Here is a 16,902-nt window from a genome sequence, read left to right as displayed (position 1 = left end):
GAAAGCAGAGAAGTCCTAGTTCCAGGAGAGGAGCTGAGGGAGTCCTGCGCCGTGAGAGGCCTGTGCGACTGATTGTGCTCAGTTCTAAGCAGGTGCAACAGTCTGGGCTCAGGCCTCGGGGGCCTCCTCCCAGCAACTTCACTCTTCCAGGAATTCCTCCATGTCTTCCACCCATTTTCAGGCTATTGGGAAAGGGGTGGCGTGGGGAGAAGGGGGTATCCAGTGCACAGAGGAGCCATTAGGGACAAAATCAAAGATGAGTAGAGAACTTAGAGAAAATCTTTGTTAGGTGCAATATCACTTTCCCCCTGTTTCTGCTTCTAGTAAAATTGCCTTACTGTCAGTCAGGTCTCTTAACGCTGCACAACAAGCCAACTCCCTGTCTCAAATGTCGGAGCAGGTCGACTTCTCCCCCTGCCGCCCTGCGCGCTCCCTCCCTTCCATCTGGATAGACCTTCCCAGCATATTCCTTCTACACGCCACAGAACCTTCCAAGAGGTCTCCCATGAGACAGGTCTGCATGTGCTTGCCCCACAAGGGGAACCGTGGAAGATTTCGATTTCACACAAACAGACTTTCAGATTTTGTAGACTACTACTCTAATCGCTAGGTAAACAGTGCATCATGGAGACAGACCTGCTTCATCTGGTGGCTGTAAGATGCTGAGCACATGTTCCATGCCTTGGCATGGTTAGGACTGAGGACACCTCTGCATTGACACCATTTAATATATGGGGTTTCCAAACATGTGTCATGACACAGGTCCTAAGTCTAAACAAATAAGGTTTTTAAAGATTTACTTTTATTATGATTGTTTTGTTTGTTGGGACAGCGTCTCCCTATGCAGCCTTGGCTGGCTTGGAACTTGCTGTCTAGACCAGGTTGGCCTGAAACTCAAAGAGATCCCCCTGCCTCTGCCTCTGTGCTGGGACTAAAGTGCCACCACCACATCCATATATTTTTATTATTTAATTGTATATAGGGTGATTGTGTGTGTGCATGTGTGTGTGCGTGCGTGCGTGCGTGCGTGCGTGTGTGTGTGTGTGTGTGTGTGTGTGTGTGTGCCTTCACATGACATGTACACGTGAGACAGGTGCTGGGAAGGCCAGAAGCTGGAGTTATAGACAGACAGTTCCCACCTGATCTGGGAACCAAACTCAGGTCCTCTGGAAGTGCTCTTAACCACTGAGCTATCTCTCCAGCCCCCAAATGAGCTTTTTAAATGGTTGGCTTTATGATGTCTTCATGTGTCCACCTCTGGCCAGAAGAACAGGCCTCAAAGCAACCCTCAGTCCCTGAACATCTGCAGAAAGGTAAATTAAACGCTGCTCTGGGTGTGATGGGAGGCTGTGGCTCCCAAAGCTCACATGTTGAAGCTCTAATCCCTAGGACCTGAAAATGAGCTGTATTTGGAGACAAGGTTTGAAGGAGATGATAGTACCTGTGGGTTTGTTATGGGCTCAAGGGCCACTTGGATAGTATCCTTAAAAGAAGGGGAGACCAGAGGCACCAGACACTCAAGAATGCAGGGCTCTTGTGGAAACAGCTGAAAATACTGCAAGTCCAGGAAGAAAGCTTGAGAATGAAGCTAACTCTGCTTATCTCTGCATCTTAGACTCCCAGCTTCCTGAACTGTGGGGAAATAAAGGCCTGCTGCCAGCTGCCAGGTCTGTGGCATCTGCTATGCAGACTAACGCATCCACGTGGCAGCCTTCACAATCCCATTGCCCACAAGAGGTGGGTGGCAAGGCAAGGTGTACCCTCCAGCTTCCCAGGGGAGACAAAGATGCTCTTTTAACAAGGGGCCTGTCAAGAGAGCATGATGTCATCTAACTTAAGAAATATGCAGTATGGTTCTCATCCCATTCCCATGAACTGAGCCCTAACACGTTGCCACCCCAGGCTGCTTGGTACAGCTGCTGAGCCTGGGCCTGGAGAAGTGTCTTCTTTTGTGCTCTGGTCATGAAGCAAAACAAAGCAAAAAAACCCACTCAAGCCTACAAGAGGATGAGAAGCCTTGTGGGACCACACAAACAATGCAACCTGTGGGCCAACTAGGGTTCATGAAACACTGGATATGTAAAACCATCTTAGGCTATCATCCTGGTCCATTCTGTTGTGGTAGCAAAATACTTGGTGCTAGGTACTTATAAAGGAAGGGGGCTTTATGCAAAAGAATGACTCAGGGTTTTGGATATTCAAGTAGTATTGGCATCTATGCTGGTGAGGTCCTGGCTGTGAATGGCATCATAATAGTGGGAATGTACATGACGGTGTTAGCTACTTATGTGGGACAAGGATTTGGGGGAGATGGCGGCTCCCAACTAATTATGATTAGATCTGGAAGGAACTAATCTAATCCCAGAAAAACCTTCATTAATCCCCTCTGAGAGTAGTTCCCTAGAACCTAGCTGCTCTCCACAGAGGCCCACTTGCTAAAAGGTTCTATACCACTTCTACATTGCCAGAGTTGCAGGAGGGGGCTTCCACCATATGAACCTTTGGGGGAGGTATCCAACCCATAGCAAGCAACCAGCCTCGGGCTAGATGCCAGATGTTTACAAGAACATTAGTGATCCCAGGTGAGGCCAGGAAGACTGCTCAGCTGATTCCAAGACGGAACTGCTGAACCACAAAATCAAGAATAAATAAAGGGATTGATGTTTTAAGTCATTAAGAGTCACGGTGCGTTGTTACATAGCAATAGATAAATGACACACCAAGCTAAAAATCGTATGTGCTCTCAAGGTGATGGTAGTTCAGGGACTCCCATGGCCACCTGCAAACTCTCCTTGCTGAGCCAGACAAACCTAGAAGAGAAACAACAAACAGCGACCTGTGCTTTGGCTAATGGAACATCTGTCTCCCCCAGGGCCTGGATGACCCTGGGGCTGTAACTCATCCCCCTGCGCCTATTCATCCTGCATATTGTGCTGAGCCAGGGTCTGGCATACAGCAGGTGCCCAATAGGCATTTACTCAATTAGCGAAACGCCGTGGGACTTGTTTAGGCTGCTAACATCCCTGCTCAGATGCTTCCAGCAGTCTCCTGACTGCAGCCTCCCACTCCCAGTCTTGTTCCAGGAAACCCACCTGACACCCTAGAAAGGAACCTTTTTAAAAGTACAAATCTACCCCAGTGTGGCTTCTAATTGAAAACCTTCAGTTCCTGTTTCCTTGGAATGGTTTATGAGCTGCAAATCTGTGAGTGTGACTCAAAACGTAAATGTGCCTGTGGCAGGGACTGGACCCAAGACCTTAAACGAAGCAAGTGCTCTGTGACCAAGCTAGTTTCAGCCCTAGAGTTCTTGAGACAGGGCCTTGCTGTGTAGCACAGGCTAGCCCCTAACATCCACATGACTTGCTTCCCCAGTGCTTGGATCACAGGTGTGTAGGGTCATATCAAACTCTCACAAGTTCTCAGTCCCCAATTCTAACGTCCCATCGTGTACCTCCCTCCCTGAGCAGCCCCCCTCCCCCACTATCCGAGTCTTATCACTGTGTCTTCCATTTGCCACACTTCCTAGTGCCTCTGGGCTTTTACCATGCTAAATTCACCAGCTAGATGAGTCTCCAACAACACCAGCAACCTCAATTCCATAGACCCCATTTACCCTTCAGGGTTCTTGTTTGTTTGGCAATGTTTGTCTGTTGTGTTTGGAGGGGTGTATGTGAACCTTGGCACAGGTGTGGACCTCTGAGGACATGTGAGTTAGTTCTCTCTCTCTACTATGTGGGTTCTGGGATTGAACTGGGCAAAGGCCTTGCCACCAAGCCTCATGATACGGGTTCAATCCCCAGGCCCCACAGTGGGAGGAGTGACTACTGTAACTTATCCTCTGACTTCCACACGTGTGTATGTGATTCCCGTGTGCATACACATCAATAAATGAATGGCTTTTTTATTTTTTGGTTTTTCAAGACAGGGTTTCTCTGTGGCTTTGGAGGCTGTCCTGGAACTAGCTCTTGTAGACCAGGCTGGTCTCGAACTCACAGAGATCCGCCTGCCTCTGCCTCCTGATTGCTGGGATTAAAGGTGTGCGCCACCACTGCCTGGCTGAATGGCTTATTTTTTAAAAGCCTTAAAGAGTTCTGAGACCACCCTGGGCTACATAGTGAGACTGCCCTAGGGGGAAAACACTGGACAAACAAAACCTTAATTTGATACCCCTCCCACCCTTTTCCTTATGAGGTGACAATCTACAGAGATTAGAAATTCCTCTATTTGGTGGTCATTACTCAACCTACTACACCCACTTACCAAACTTTTCCATTTGGCTCCTGTAACCTTGGCCCCTGCTACACTTGAAGTCTTCATTTTTTTAAGGGAAAGAATGAGTTTTCATATCATTTGACCTCCTCATGCCACATAACAGGCAATCAAAGGAAGCGTTAACATCCTGGCTGCATGGACTGCTCCCTACAAGGGGAAGCTGAGGGGCCACTCGTCAGGGCAAGGAAGGCTATGTTTGGGAATCAGAGGTTTCTCTAAGGTCCCTACAATAGTCAACACTCTGTCCTCTGTGTCTGTGGGTTCTGGATCCATAATTCCAACCAACTGGGGAGACAGATGATAAGTAGATAGATAGGTGGATAGATAGATGATAGATAGATAGATAGATAGATAGATAGATAGATGATGGCTGATTAATTAGCAGGTGATAGGTATATAGATGGTAGTCTGTAGACACACAGAGTAGATGGATATCAGAGATAGATAGATAGATAGATAGATAGATAGATAGATAGATGATAGACAGATAGATGACAAGTAGCTAGATAATTGCATTTATACTGGCCATGGACAGGCTTTTCTCTCATTATCACTTCACAAACAATATGGTATAGCAACTATTTCATACAGCAGTTACACTGTATTTGGGTGTTATAAGATAGAGGTGATTTAAAGCATGCAGGAGGATGTGTGTAAGTCATGCTACACTCTTTTATAATGAAAACTGAATTTACAGAGTTTTAGTCTTTATAGTGGGTCCTGCAGTTAACCCACCATAGTTACGCTACTTCCATGGTCAACAATAAAAGTTAATGGAAAGCTATGACACCCAAACCATGCAGGACCACTAAGGATAATTTAGGTCACTTTACCATGTAGAGCACCCTAACCAGGGGCTGGAGAGGATGGTTCAGTGGTTAAGAGTACTGACTGCCCTTGCAGAGTGCCCAGTTCTTCAGCAACCACATGATGGCTCACAACCATCTGTAACTCCAGTTCCAGAGGATCCAACACCCTCATCTGGCCTCTGTGGGCTCCAGGAATGCATGTGGTACATAGGTGCACACAGAGGCAAAATAAAAATAAATCTTTAAAAAATCCGTTAGACCCTAACCAATGGAAGGACTGGAAGACAAAAAGGGGGGGGGGTAAAGATTAATAAATTTTACACCAGCCATGGTACATTTTGCATAAAGAAACATGTCTTTATGAAAGACCAGTTACCACTGAGGGGGAGAAAAAAGTCTATAGTAGCTATGCATGTTTTCTTCTTTGCTTGGGATGTGGCATTAATTTTTTTTTTGGCTTTTGTTTTTCAATAGCATTAATTTCTTCCTGCAACCACCCCCCCCCGCCCCCATTTCATGAACTAAAGTTCCCTTTAAAAGCCACATCTGTGTTGAAGACTGCAAACTGACTGGAACCCTGATTGTGGAGTTTGGAATGCTGCCGATCAAGAGCCACAATTATCTCGTACTATCTTTAGTCCCCTTAATCTAATCGCCATTTATCACTGTTGCGTTTTGAATATAAATGCCCTGCACAGGCTTGTACCTTTGAATACTTGCCCCAGAGGGTGGCGCTGTTTGGGGCCATTGTGAGCCTTTTGGACAAGGAACCTAGCAGACAGATGCAGAGTTATACTCAGCTTCCAGCCTTTGGTTACTGCTCTGACAAGATATAAAAAGCCATGTGCTTCCAAAGCCGTGAACTCAGTCAAGCCCCACCAGGATAGACTATACTGTGTGAAACCATGAACCATTCCTCTTTTCCCCCCTCTTTTAAGTTGTTCCTTCGTTTTTTTAAGTTGTCTGTCAACTGCAGTTAAAACGATGAGAAAAATAACTAATACAGTTGCTGCCCTCTGGGCTTCAAGCATACATGAAGTCTCAGGTTTGGTCACTAGTACTTTATAAACTGACTGTAGTGGTGCATCCTGGAAGGTGGTGGTAGGAGGATCAGAAAAATCAAGGTCATTCTTAGCTATGAGTTTGAGACCAGCCCGGGATTCATGAAACCCCTGGGACAGAAGTGGGGAGGGGAAAGGGAAGGGAACAGAGAGGGAGGAGAGCGGCAAGGGAGAACGGAGAGGGAATGGGAAGAGGGAGACTGAGAGATGAAGGAGAAAGAGAAAGAAAGCTGTGGTTGTTAGGTAAAATTTTTGGAAACTATCATCTCCTAGCTCTAGTTTCCACCAGCTCAAAAGTTAGGAATGCCGTCAGATCAAATCTGAAACCTCTGCACAGATGTCCCCGATGCGCTGGTTCCCACCCACCTGCTGTCCCTAGCGATGCATCTGGTAAACGCATTGATTTATGTCTGTCTTTTGGTCTGTGACTATAAAAGTTCATGTAACTGCTTCCACAATAAAGATGTCACTCAGGGCAACCTGAATTTGTATCCCTAAGCCACGGTCACTCATACTTGGCTCAGAAGAAGCCATTTTTCCCTTTGGAGCAAGAGTGGTCCTTTTGTGGACAGTCTCCTGAAAGACTGTAGCGTGAGGTCCGTGTTTGGTTGCATGTAGGGTTGCCACTGAATCAGAATAGCTAACACCATCCCAATAAGGGGTGGCTGGCTAGTTCCTGGAGATGGATGCTTTTGTTAGATTGAGGCTTGGGATCTGGAGTCAGCTAAGTCGTTAAAGAGTGTGCATTGCTCTTCCGAAGGATCAGAGTTCAGCACCAGCTCCTGGGGGCTCTGGAGTTTCTACTCTCCAAGGGGCACTTACAAGCACATACCCACACAGAGACACACACATACACACAGCTAAAAATAATACAAATACAATGTTTTTTTAAAGGCTGTGTTTTCCCCTTTTGCAGGGATAGAGAAGGGTCTTGTTTGTAGGAAGCATAGCTTTGTCTTATTTGGTGGGAGACAGTCACACGGCTGTCTGATATGCGTGGGTTGGTGTGTACGATTATTGACTGTTCAGGGAGTCTGTGACCATCATTAGATTCCAAGAGCTTCTGGAATGACTTTAACAAAAAGGAATAACAGGGAAAGATCAGAAGGCAGATGTGGAGACCACCTGCCTGTGAGGTGCACCTAGATTTACCTGTCTATGAGGTCAAATCTATTCCCTAGACACTTTCGTCATCTGGGACAATGTCTTTTCTTTTTACTTAAGCCACATGGAGTTGGGCTTTTATGGTTTACAATGATTCCAAATCTCGTTTCCACCATCAAATCAGGAGCCTCAGCCCTCGGCTGTCCCAAGCACAACCAGGACCAATCACTTCCTACTGAAAACTTTAATGAAACCAATAAGTTAATAAGTTAACAAAGTGAGGTACTTGCATATCTGAGAACTGGGTTGGTGGGGGAATCTTGATCGTGGAGGGGGGAGGGCTCTTCCCATGTCTCCTTTGGTCACAGGGTAATCTTACACTCCAGCCCCTCTCCACAGCTGTCTCTGAGGGGCTGGAGTGGCTCTCTGGGGACAGTGCAATGCAAGTGAGGCGAGCCTGGATGGGCTCCATCCAGGGCATGATGGTACATGCAGATGGTAGGGCTGAGATTGGGCACCATAGGGTTGTGCAAGATTCAACCCAAGCCCTGGCGCTGGTACATGCAGGTCCCAGAATGAGATGCAGACAGCTCGGCCTCAGTCCCTTCCTCGTTCCCAAGCACCCCCAGAGTGTTATCATTGGTCCACCACCCCTCACTCTCTTGTCACCCGCACTGGCTTTGCAGAAGAGGAACAAAGGGGTGGGGATCCAAAGCTGGTGCTGGGGCCTGCAGGGTTTGGGCATTTGTGCCAATATGCAGTGCTGCCAACTGGAGTGAGAAAGTGGGCAGAGGCCAGTGCAGGGGAGAGACAGTCGCAGTTGGTATAGCACTGGATAGTGTGTTCTCTCTGGGACTAGGAAGAGGGTGTGCCAGGGTCCTCTCCAGTAGTGTGCAAGATCTGGAGGCCTAGGCCTGAGTTATGCTGGGGGGACGCCAACATAGTCCTCAGGGCAGCTGGAGGACTCTTGGCCTCCTGAGGGGAGCGAGTGAAACACTGAGGCTGGGCCTGGGAACGCCTATGGACGCTCCGATGCCCCCTCTCCTGCCAAGGAGACCAAGAGGCTTTGTGCTCACGCCTCCAAGTGTGTGTGGCTGTGTGTGTCACTGTGTTGGGCGTTCTGCTGGAGAAATAAAAGGGCCATGCTTGTGTCCCCGGTGGTGGGCCACTGTCTGGTTGGTTTGGGGAAAATACAAGAACTTGTGCACTCTGTCAAAGCTGTCTGGAGGACCAGTAGGAGTGGACATCCAGCAGCAAGAGGGAGCCCATGGGGTGACTCCTGCAAAGGCGTAGAAAGGCCCAGGTACTATCCTTGGAGAGGACAGGGAGATTTAGGCCCCATGCTGGGTGAGGATAGATGATAAGCCAAAGAGTGGAGGTTGGGTATGGCCAAGCAGCCTGAGACCAGCTACTGCTGGGGCCCATCTCCCAGTGGGAGAGTGGCAGAGGAACCCCATGGGGGTCCCCGAAGTTGCATATGTAACATAATTTGCATATATGGTGCCCATCTACCTTATGGCAGAGCCCTGCGCTTTGTGGGCACCTGTGGGGGCACCTTGGGCCCATCCCCGAGTGGGGCAGGGCTTGGCAGGAGGGCTTCCCTGCTCTGCCTGTAAGGGTGGGCCTGGAGACCTCACCTTGCATAGCTAGAAGCTGGTTCAGGGACCAGAGCCCCAGCTCCCTGTTCCCATTCCCGAGACAGAGCCCCTGCCCGGCGGGTCATATTGAACCTCGTTGGAGCTGGCAGGGTCCTGGAGTGTCCAGAGGCCTCCGGTCAGTCACTACAGCGGCCCACCACGTGGCCTGGCATTTCATGCTCCTGGGACGCTAGTACCTGGCTGGCATCGAGTATCTCGCCCATCCAGACAGCTCAATACTGTGTATGGCCTCCCTCCCTGCCAGGGAGCGAGTTCAAGTAAGAGAGGAGTCCAGAGGCCTGGGGTGAGTCCGAGGGGCAGACTGAAGGCTGCCCAGCCTCTGAAAAGCCCTTCAGTCCATGTTGGTGCTGACTGAGCGAGAGATGCTGAGCGTCTGTGCCGAGACGGAGATGTCCTCGTGGTCTACAGGGCTATGGTAGTCCGAGGTGATGTCGGGGTCAAAGAGCGGCACTTGCACGGTACCCAGGCTGGCCGAGGTGCCAGAGCGTAGGCAGCGCGAGTAGAAGCCCAGCAGCAGATCCAGCTTGTGCTCGATGGACTGCACCTGGGGGGGCGGGGAGAGGCGAGGCTGGAGGTGGTGTTTGACCCGAGGGCGGGGCACCGCTGGGGTAGGGATTGGCCTGGACCCAGCAGGGACGGAGCTCAGGGGGCGGGGTGTATGTAGGAGGCGGGGCTTGGAAGCGGTAAGCATACCAGGTAGGAGGCGTGGTTAGGACAGGCTTGCGCCGTGGGATCCTTCAGGAATGAGAGTGAGAAATTGGAGCCGGACTTGTTTCTGGGATGGAGCATGGCCGAGCAGAACTCAGCATACAGGCCCTACTAGAGCCTCCAGAGACCAAGACTCTGTACTACAACAGAGCTGTACTCTTGACAGCTATTTCAGCCATAGGGCGGAAGTCCTCCCAACACGCACCTGCTTTTCCACCTTGACTACGCGCCCCATCATGCTGATTTCATCCACTGCCTCCGTGTCCGAAGGCCCCTTATCGCCCTTCTCCCTAGTCTTGCGGTCCCCAGGCCCTCGACCCACAATTTGGTCCACCCTGTGGAGGGAGAGAAACTATCAAAAGGACGGAGTCACACTGCGCTTCCCTTCCACAAGAACCCTTGGTTGACTACTGACAGGGAAGGCAGACAGCTCTGGTGGGAAGAGGCCACTTCCCTGACCAAGGGAGGCTGAGCCTGGGAGACTCCAGCTCCTGCTTTGAGAGTTCTCCAGGTAACAAGCAGGGCCTCCGAGATGACGGGCTGGGAAAGGGAATGTTGGAAGGTGAACAAGGCCAGAGCCAACCCCGCCTATGTGGCACTCTTTCACAGGGAAGTCCTTGCTAGTGTTCACCCTTTGCTGGCGCCCACTTCCTTTCCCTCCGAAGCCCCTCCCCCGAGGGAACTCCATGTTGCTAAATCCAGAGATGACCTCAGTCCTTCCTCACCCTAACAGCAGAAGCGGTCACATCTGATCACTTTCTTCCCACAATACTCGTTCTTTTTTCCCTTTTAGACAGGGTCTCTTGTCACCCAGGCTGGCTTTGACCTCTCTAAATAGCCAAGGCAGAACTACTGATCCTCCTGCCTCCAGCACCCTCCCAAACCCCCAGTACTGTGGTTGTTGTTGAGAATGGGCCTCCCTATGTTGCCCTGGCTGACTTGGAACTCTCTCTGTAGACCAGGCTGGCCTCAAACTCACAGAGATCCGTCTGCTTCTGCCTCTCCAATGCTGGGATTAAAGATGTGTACCACCACACCCCACCTCGATTGTTTTTTGTTGTTGTTTTGGTTTGGTTTGGTTTTTGGTTTTTGGAGACAGGGTTTCTCTGAATTGTTTTGGAGGCTGTCCTGGAACTAACTCTGTAGACCAGGCTGGCCTCAAACTCACAGAGATCCGCCTGCCTCTGCCTCCCAAGTGCTAGGATTAAAGGCGTGCGCCACCAACGCCCGGCTTCGATTGTTATTTTTTGAGTTAATGAATGAACAGACAGTGAGAAAGTAGGACACATGAGACAGGAAAGCTCTAGACAATTTGGGACTTGATATAAAAGTGCTTCCTTACTCCTGGACATGCAGGATTCTAGAGGCAAGAATCGAAAGGTAACTTCGCATTGCTACTCAGGGGAAGTCAGTGGTTACTTTAGGTCAGTTACTTCAGCACTTGGAGACAGGCATTCTGAGGTTGTTGTTTTGTTTTTCAGCTCCCAAACAGCCTGTAAACTGGGATCTTTGGTTTGGGTTTGATTTCTTTGTTCTTTTGAAGTAGAATCTCATAGCCTAGGCTAGCCTAGAACTCATGGTCTTCTTGCCTTTGTCTCCCGGTTGCTGAGATTACAGACGTAGGACAGTAAGTCTCCTAGAGGATCTTGCCCACCTGGGCAGTGTCCCCACAGAGCACAAATGGCTTGATGCGATCCTTAGCTTCTCACCTGGGCCAGGACCCACCCTCGACTCCCTACCCCTGGCTTCTCACAGCCGCGTACCCACCGAGCTTGCAGGCTCTTGATCCGCCCCAGCATGTCCAGATGCCCCGCGGAGTACTGCTCGATAACATCCTTCACGTCGTATGGCCGCAGTGTCTCCTTGAATTTCCTTTTGGCTACCAGGAACTTCAGAATCCTGTTAGAGGAGAGGGTCTCTGGCAGATGCTCTTGTTCCACTCCAAACACCCTCTGCTGTGCCCCTAGCCTCCTCACCCACCCCCCAGGCTCCCCTTTGCCCTGCAGGCCCACAGGCCGGCTTGGTGTTTTCTCCTATGTCTGCCGCTACCAGCGCATTAACCAGGGAAGCAGGGAATGGACCTGCTGCCGCTCAGCCCAGTGGGGCATGGAGCTTCTAGAACATCAACTGCTGCTGCTGACTTAGGGGGAAAATGTTGAATTCAGGGTCTTGGATACCCAAAGAGAGTTATAGCCAATCCCTGGCTACAGTGAGCCCGGGTCTATAATGAGAGGCTGTGTGCAGTTATGGGGAGGCAAGAGCTTTGAAGAATAGGAAAGGAGATCTAGGAGCCATGAGAAGGGAGGGCCTTGGCAGGCAGAGCCTTAAGGGGTGTTTTCCAGCCAGGGGCAAGAAGAAAGGAGCTTCCCAGAGACAGGCAGGGAAGCGTGAGGAGACTCCTGCTCTGAGAGGCAGGAGCAGGAGCATGGCAGAAAGGGGCCAACCCCTGGGGTGGTGGGCGGCGTGAGGGGACAGGATGAGCTGTGACTAAGGCCGGGGTGGGGACTGCATGGAGAAGGCACGGGGCTAGGGAGGAGCCACCACTTGGCTTCAATACGCTTGTTCTGCCAGTTTCTGGAGAGAGTGTGTTGGGACGCACCATGGTCTAGGCAGAGACCATTCTCAGGATGGGCCTGAGCTGAGAAACAGTGGGGTGGAGGGAGGAGACATATTTGAGCAACAGGGACCAGACAAGAGACTTCCGAGTCCAAATCCAAGTTGATCTATGACTGGAGACAGGCAGGGTAGGCAGTGGTATCAACTGCCTGATTTGGGGAAGTGGGCAGAAGAGCAGTGTGGGGGCATCCTCTCTCTCTCTCTCTCTCTCTGTCTGTCTCTCTCTCTCTGTCTGTCTCTCTCTCCCTCCCTCTCTCTCTCTCTCTCTCTCTCTCTCTCTCTGTCTCTCTGTCTTTCTCTGTCTGTCTCTCTCTCTCTGTGTCTCTCTCTGTCTATCTCTGTCTCTTGCTCTCTGTCTCTCTCTCTGTCTCTCTCTGTCTTTCTCCTCTCTCTCTCTCTGTCTCTCTCTGTCTCTCTCCTCTCTGTCTCTGTCTCTCTCTTGTCTCTGTCTCTCTCTCTCTGTCTCTCTCTCCTCTCTCTCTCTGTCTCTCTCTGTCTCTGTCTCTCTGCCTCTGTCTCTCTCTTTCAGTATCTGTCTCTCTCTCCTCTCTCTCTGTCTCTGTCTCTCTCTGTCTCTGTCTCTCTCTCCTCTCTGTCTCTGTCTCTGTTTCTCTCCCTGTCTCTCTGTCTCTCTCTGTGTCTGTGTCTCTGTCTCTCTGTCTCTCTCTGTGTCTGTCTGTCTCAGTCTTTCTCTGTCTCTGAGCGTGTGTGTGTGTGTGTGTGTGTGTGTGTGTGTGTGTGTGTGTGTGTGTGTGTGTTGGGGGCATTCTGAGGATGCCAAGGAGAGCTAGCTTGACCCTAACAGCTCAGATACTGAGACACCGTATGCAAGATGGTGGTCACAGAAACAGACAGACAGGATGTATGGAAAGAGGAAAGGCCCGGCTCTGGGGGGCTGGGGTGGGGAGGAACAGAGGACCCAGCTGACTGATCACAAAAGGAATACAAGAAGAGGCTGTGGGCAGGAGCACGAGTCAGGGAACAGAGTAAGGGAGCTGAGCTTCAGTGGTCTCCCGAGCCCAGCTGCAGGCTAGGAACGGAGACCCAGCCAGGACTTCTGGCCAGGACACTGAGGCCAGATCCACACTGGGCATGGCTATAAGGTACAGGAGACCAGTCCCTGCTTAATTATCACAGCAGCCAATATATCACGGCTTTCAAGCTGTTTGACCAAGACCTATGTAAAGAACACACCTTACCCTGTGAAAACTAGTGCACATGCACACACAGATTGGAATATAAAATTCATAAGCATAATTACCCTGAGTATGAGAAATTTAGTCTCATGGTTTTTTCTTTTTAGTTGGTTTTTGAAGCAGGAGTTCCTGTATCCCAGGATAGCCTCAAACTGTTGATGTAGCCAAGGATGACCTTGAATTTCCAATCCTCCTGCTTCTACCTCCCAAGTGTTAGGAGCATAGAACTCCCACTATGCTCAGGGTTATGGTTTTTTTAATGCTGACCATGACACACAGATAGTTTTGCTGAGTTCTCGACCTGTGGTTTAAAGAGTAGTGGTCTTAAGGATGTCCTAGAAGAAACGGAGAGGCCAAGACACCCAGGGAGAAAGAGTTTGTGAAATAGAGACAAAAGGAACTTGGGACTGAGGCGCAGGAAGAAAAACACGTGTAGCATAGGCAGAGGCTACCAAGCTTCTCTGGTACCACTCTGGAGAGGAAAAGAAAGGCAGCCACACAGTGTGAGAAGGAGAAAGGGGAAAGAGAAGCAGACAGGCTAAGATGGGGTGGCGGGAGGACATGGTATGTGTGAGGGCAGAGACCCTGATGGGCAGCTGTGTCAATGGCCAGTGGAGCCAGGCCCTCCGGACGTGCGGTGTGTTGTGTAGGAACAAATGGTGCTGGAAGCCATATGCTCCCTGCCCACACCTCCTGCACTGCGGGCAGGTAGCAGCTGGCACCCGGGGAGCTACGCCAGGCCTGGCCATGAGGACAGGCCCAGATGGGGAGCAGTGGCGGGTGTCAGGTGGGAAAGCTGCTCACCTTGGGCTTCAGCCTCACCTGACAGAACGGATGACTGTCTTCACAGCCGGCATGACATCATCCACCCTGAGTTCACACTGGTAGCTCTTCTCCTCAGCTACTTCATCTGAGGGGCCCTCTGGAAAGACAGGAATGGCATGTGAAGGCCAAGGGGTGGAGAAGAAAGCGCTCCCAGTCCCCATCTCCATTATCAGTACCAATAATAGGACAGAAATGTAGAAAGTACCCAGGCCCTTCCTGAGGCTCAAGGCAGACCAGGCTCCTGCCTCACTGGCTGTTGCCCCTCAATGCCTGTGTTCTGTGTCCTTTTGCCTCTTTCAGGGCTGGGTAGGGTAGACATCTGCCTGGTGACAGGTGAGTGGCAGTTGCTTTAGAGGACATATGGTCTAGCCTAGGACAACGGTGATGTACACAGCCTTGGAAGACATGCTGTGGGTTACTCCTTGCAGGGCAGGAAGCCCCAAGAAAAGACTTTTTTATGCTCTTCATAGTCTTTTCTTCCAGTTGAGAGCAAGGGGCGGCTGGGAGGGAGGGAATTCCAGCTAGAGCCCCTGCCCAGATCTGCTCCAAGGCCCTTAAAGCAAGGAAGGGGAAACAGCTTCTCAGAGACTGGTACCCTGTGCTTCAGGAGGGTGCACTTTCCTCATCACACAGGAGGAGGGAGATCCCAGGCACCTCCATGCGCAGGCTTCCATGGGTCAGGACCTCCCAAAGAACCACTGGTTTGTGTGTGCAGTAACTTTCCAGGAAAAGGCTGAGTCCTCAGTCCTCAGCATCTTGGCACAGCACAGGCAAGAACAATGGGAGCATCCTGTCCTCATCTTCCAGAGCGTCCTGTCCTCATCTGCCATTGGATACATTTACCCTTTCTTTCTCTACCAAGAACCTACAAGCACATTCAGCAGGGGCAGGGGCTCTGTCAGGAGACCCCATACAGCCCTCCCATTTTCCAGAAGAGGACACAAAACAGCCTCTTGCCTAAGTCCCAGTGAAGATCTAGAGTGCAAAGGGACCATCTTCCTCTAACAGTGGAGAAATGGCCGGTGACAGATCCCCAGCCACAGTGGCAGCAGGCCATGCTGGAACAGATGACAGCAGAGAGCACTGCTGGCCAGCCTTGCTTCAGGATAGCAGCTCTCCCACTCATACACCGAGAGTCTCAGTTTCCATGTCTACAGAGTGAAGGCAAAACAAGGTAGCTAGGAGAAGGGATGGAGACTGTCCAGTGGGCAGCCGCACACGGCTATGACTCCTTCCAAAGTGCCTTGAGAGCTGGTGCTGCTGGGCACTTACTAAGAATTCCATTCTCCTGCTAGACTTTCAAGGATCACCTTGCTTATTCCTCAGATCTTTCTCTGGAACACACACTATTATTACCTCCATTTTACAGATGAGAAAAGTGAGACCCAGAGCGATGTGGTCACTTATCTAAAATAAATGACGAGGACCAGTAAGATGGCTCAATGGATACTAGTGCTTAGCGTGTAGGCTGATGACCAAGTTTGAGCCCCAGGACCTGGGGGGGGGGGGAGCCAACTTCCACAGGTTGTCCTCTGACTTCCACTTCCACAGATGTAGACACATACACACAACAAGTAAGTAAAATATAATTTAATTAAAACAAAACAAGTGACAGAGCCAGGATTCAACTCTTGGAAGCTTGGTTCCAATCCTGTGCTCTTACCACTGCCAAATGCCCCCGCTAGATTCTCACTTAATTATCTTTCAGTCTGGAGACTGGGTTATACCAAAGATGCTATGATGCCCATTTTCTAGAGCAGATGACCTGAGCCAGTCTCCCCGCCGCAGCCACCTCCGGCAGATGCACTTGACCTCCGGGCTTACCCTCGGCAGAGCTGCGGGGCTTGAGTCTCAGAGAGGCCCGAAAGCGGGTGCGGTCATTGAAGCTCCAGCTCTTCTGCACCTTGCTGGGGCTGGACGCCTCACCCACCTGCTCACTGCTTGGCGAGGTGGGCATTGGCGGAGGTGCCAGGTGCTGCTTGGAGGGTCCTGTCCGCTTCTGGGAGCTGCTCATTCGGATGCGGTCTTTGATGCCCATCCGGCTGCTGGTGGGACAGGGCAGGCCAGGGAAAGAGTCAAGTTAGCAGGTAGGTGGGGACAAAGCTGACCTAGCTGATCTAGGGGGTGGCTCTTGGACCTGGGTTTCCCACCAGTTATTTCCTCCGGTGCGATGAGGGGCCCTGATGCCTACGGGGGAGGGGGACACATCCCTTCCCCAGCCCCACCCCCACTCTTTCCCATCCCCTCCCCCAGACAGATGGGGGTACACAGGAGACAGATGTCAGGGTGAAAGCAGTGAGAGAAACTGGAAGGAAGTGAGAGACAGGAGGGCAGAGGATCCGGGACCAGCCCAGGTAGGTGGGTGGAGGGTGGGGGTAGCAGCCCCTGTGGGCACAGACACACTGTAGGAGGAGCTCACCTGGTCAGACACACGAGCAAGGCTCTGGGCCTCCACTGAACACAAGGGTTGGATTTGTGGAGGTCAGGAAGTATGTGTACATGTGTACCTGGGTACACAGCCACCCATGTGTATACACAGTGTGTACACGTGTGTCCATTTACACTTCCCCCTCTCCCCGCTGCTGGAGCTATCTTAACCCACACTGGTCAGGTCATGGCTTTAAGGCCTGGCACAGCTGGATAAATAGAATAG

General features: G+C 50.9%; 1 protein-coding gene across 4 annotated transcripts in view; it reads right to left on the bottom strand.

Moving 5' to 3' along the window:
• Positions 1–7,475: 7,475 nt before the first annotated feature.
• Kcnq4 (potassium voltage-gated channel subfamily Q member 4) overlaps positions 7,476–16,902 on the bottom strand; it is a 52,886-nt gene continuing 43,459 nt past the window's right edge. For 3 of the 4 annotated variants that reach the window (XM_005083833.3, XM_040756741.1, XM_040756743.1), the window contains exons 10-14: positions 16,074–16,294; positions 14,247–14,346; positions 11,380–11,511; positions 9,818–9,947; positions 7,476–9,448 (exon numbers count right to left, since the gene is read on the bottom strand). In XM_005083833.3, the coding sequence (XP_005083890.3) occupies positions 9,236–9,448; positions 9,818–9,947; positions 11,380–11,511; positions 14,247–14,346; positions 16,074–16,294 (796 nt within the window). In that variant the 3' untranslated portion in view covers positions 7,476–9,235. The remainder of the gene's footprint in view (positions 9,449–9,817; positions 9,948–11,379; positions 11,512–14,246; positions 14,347–16,073; positions 16,295–16,902) is intronic. The other variant, XM_040756742.1, reaches the window with a different exon arrangement.

The sequence above is a fragment of the Mesocricetus auratus genome, unplaced genomic scaffold, assembly GCF_017639785.1.
Source record: "Mesocricetus auratus isolate SY011 unplaced genomic scaffold, BCM_Maur_2.0 Super-Scaffold_100014, whole genome shotgun sequence".
In the NCBI taxonomy this organism is placed as follows: domain Eukaryota; kingdom Metazoa; phylum Chordata; class Mammalia; order Rodentia; family Cricetidae; genus Mesocricetus; species Mesocricetus auratus.
This window is presented reverse-complemented; position numbering and strand designations above follow the sequence as displayed.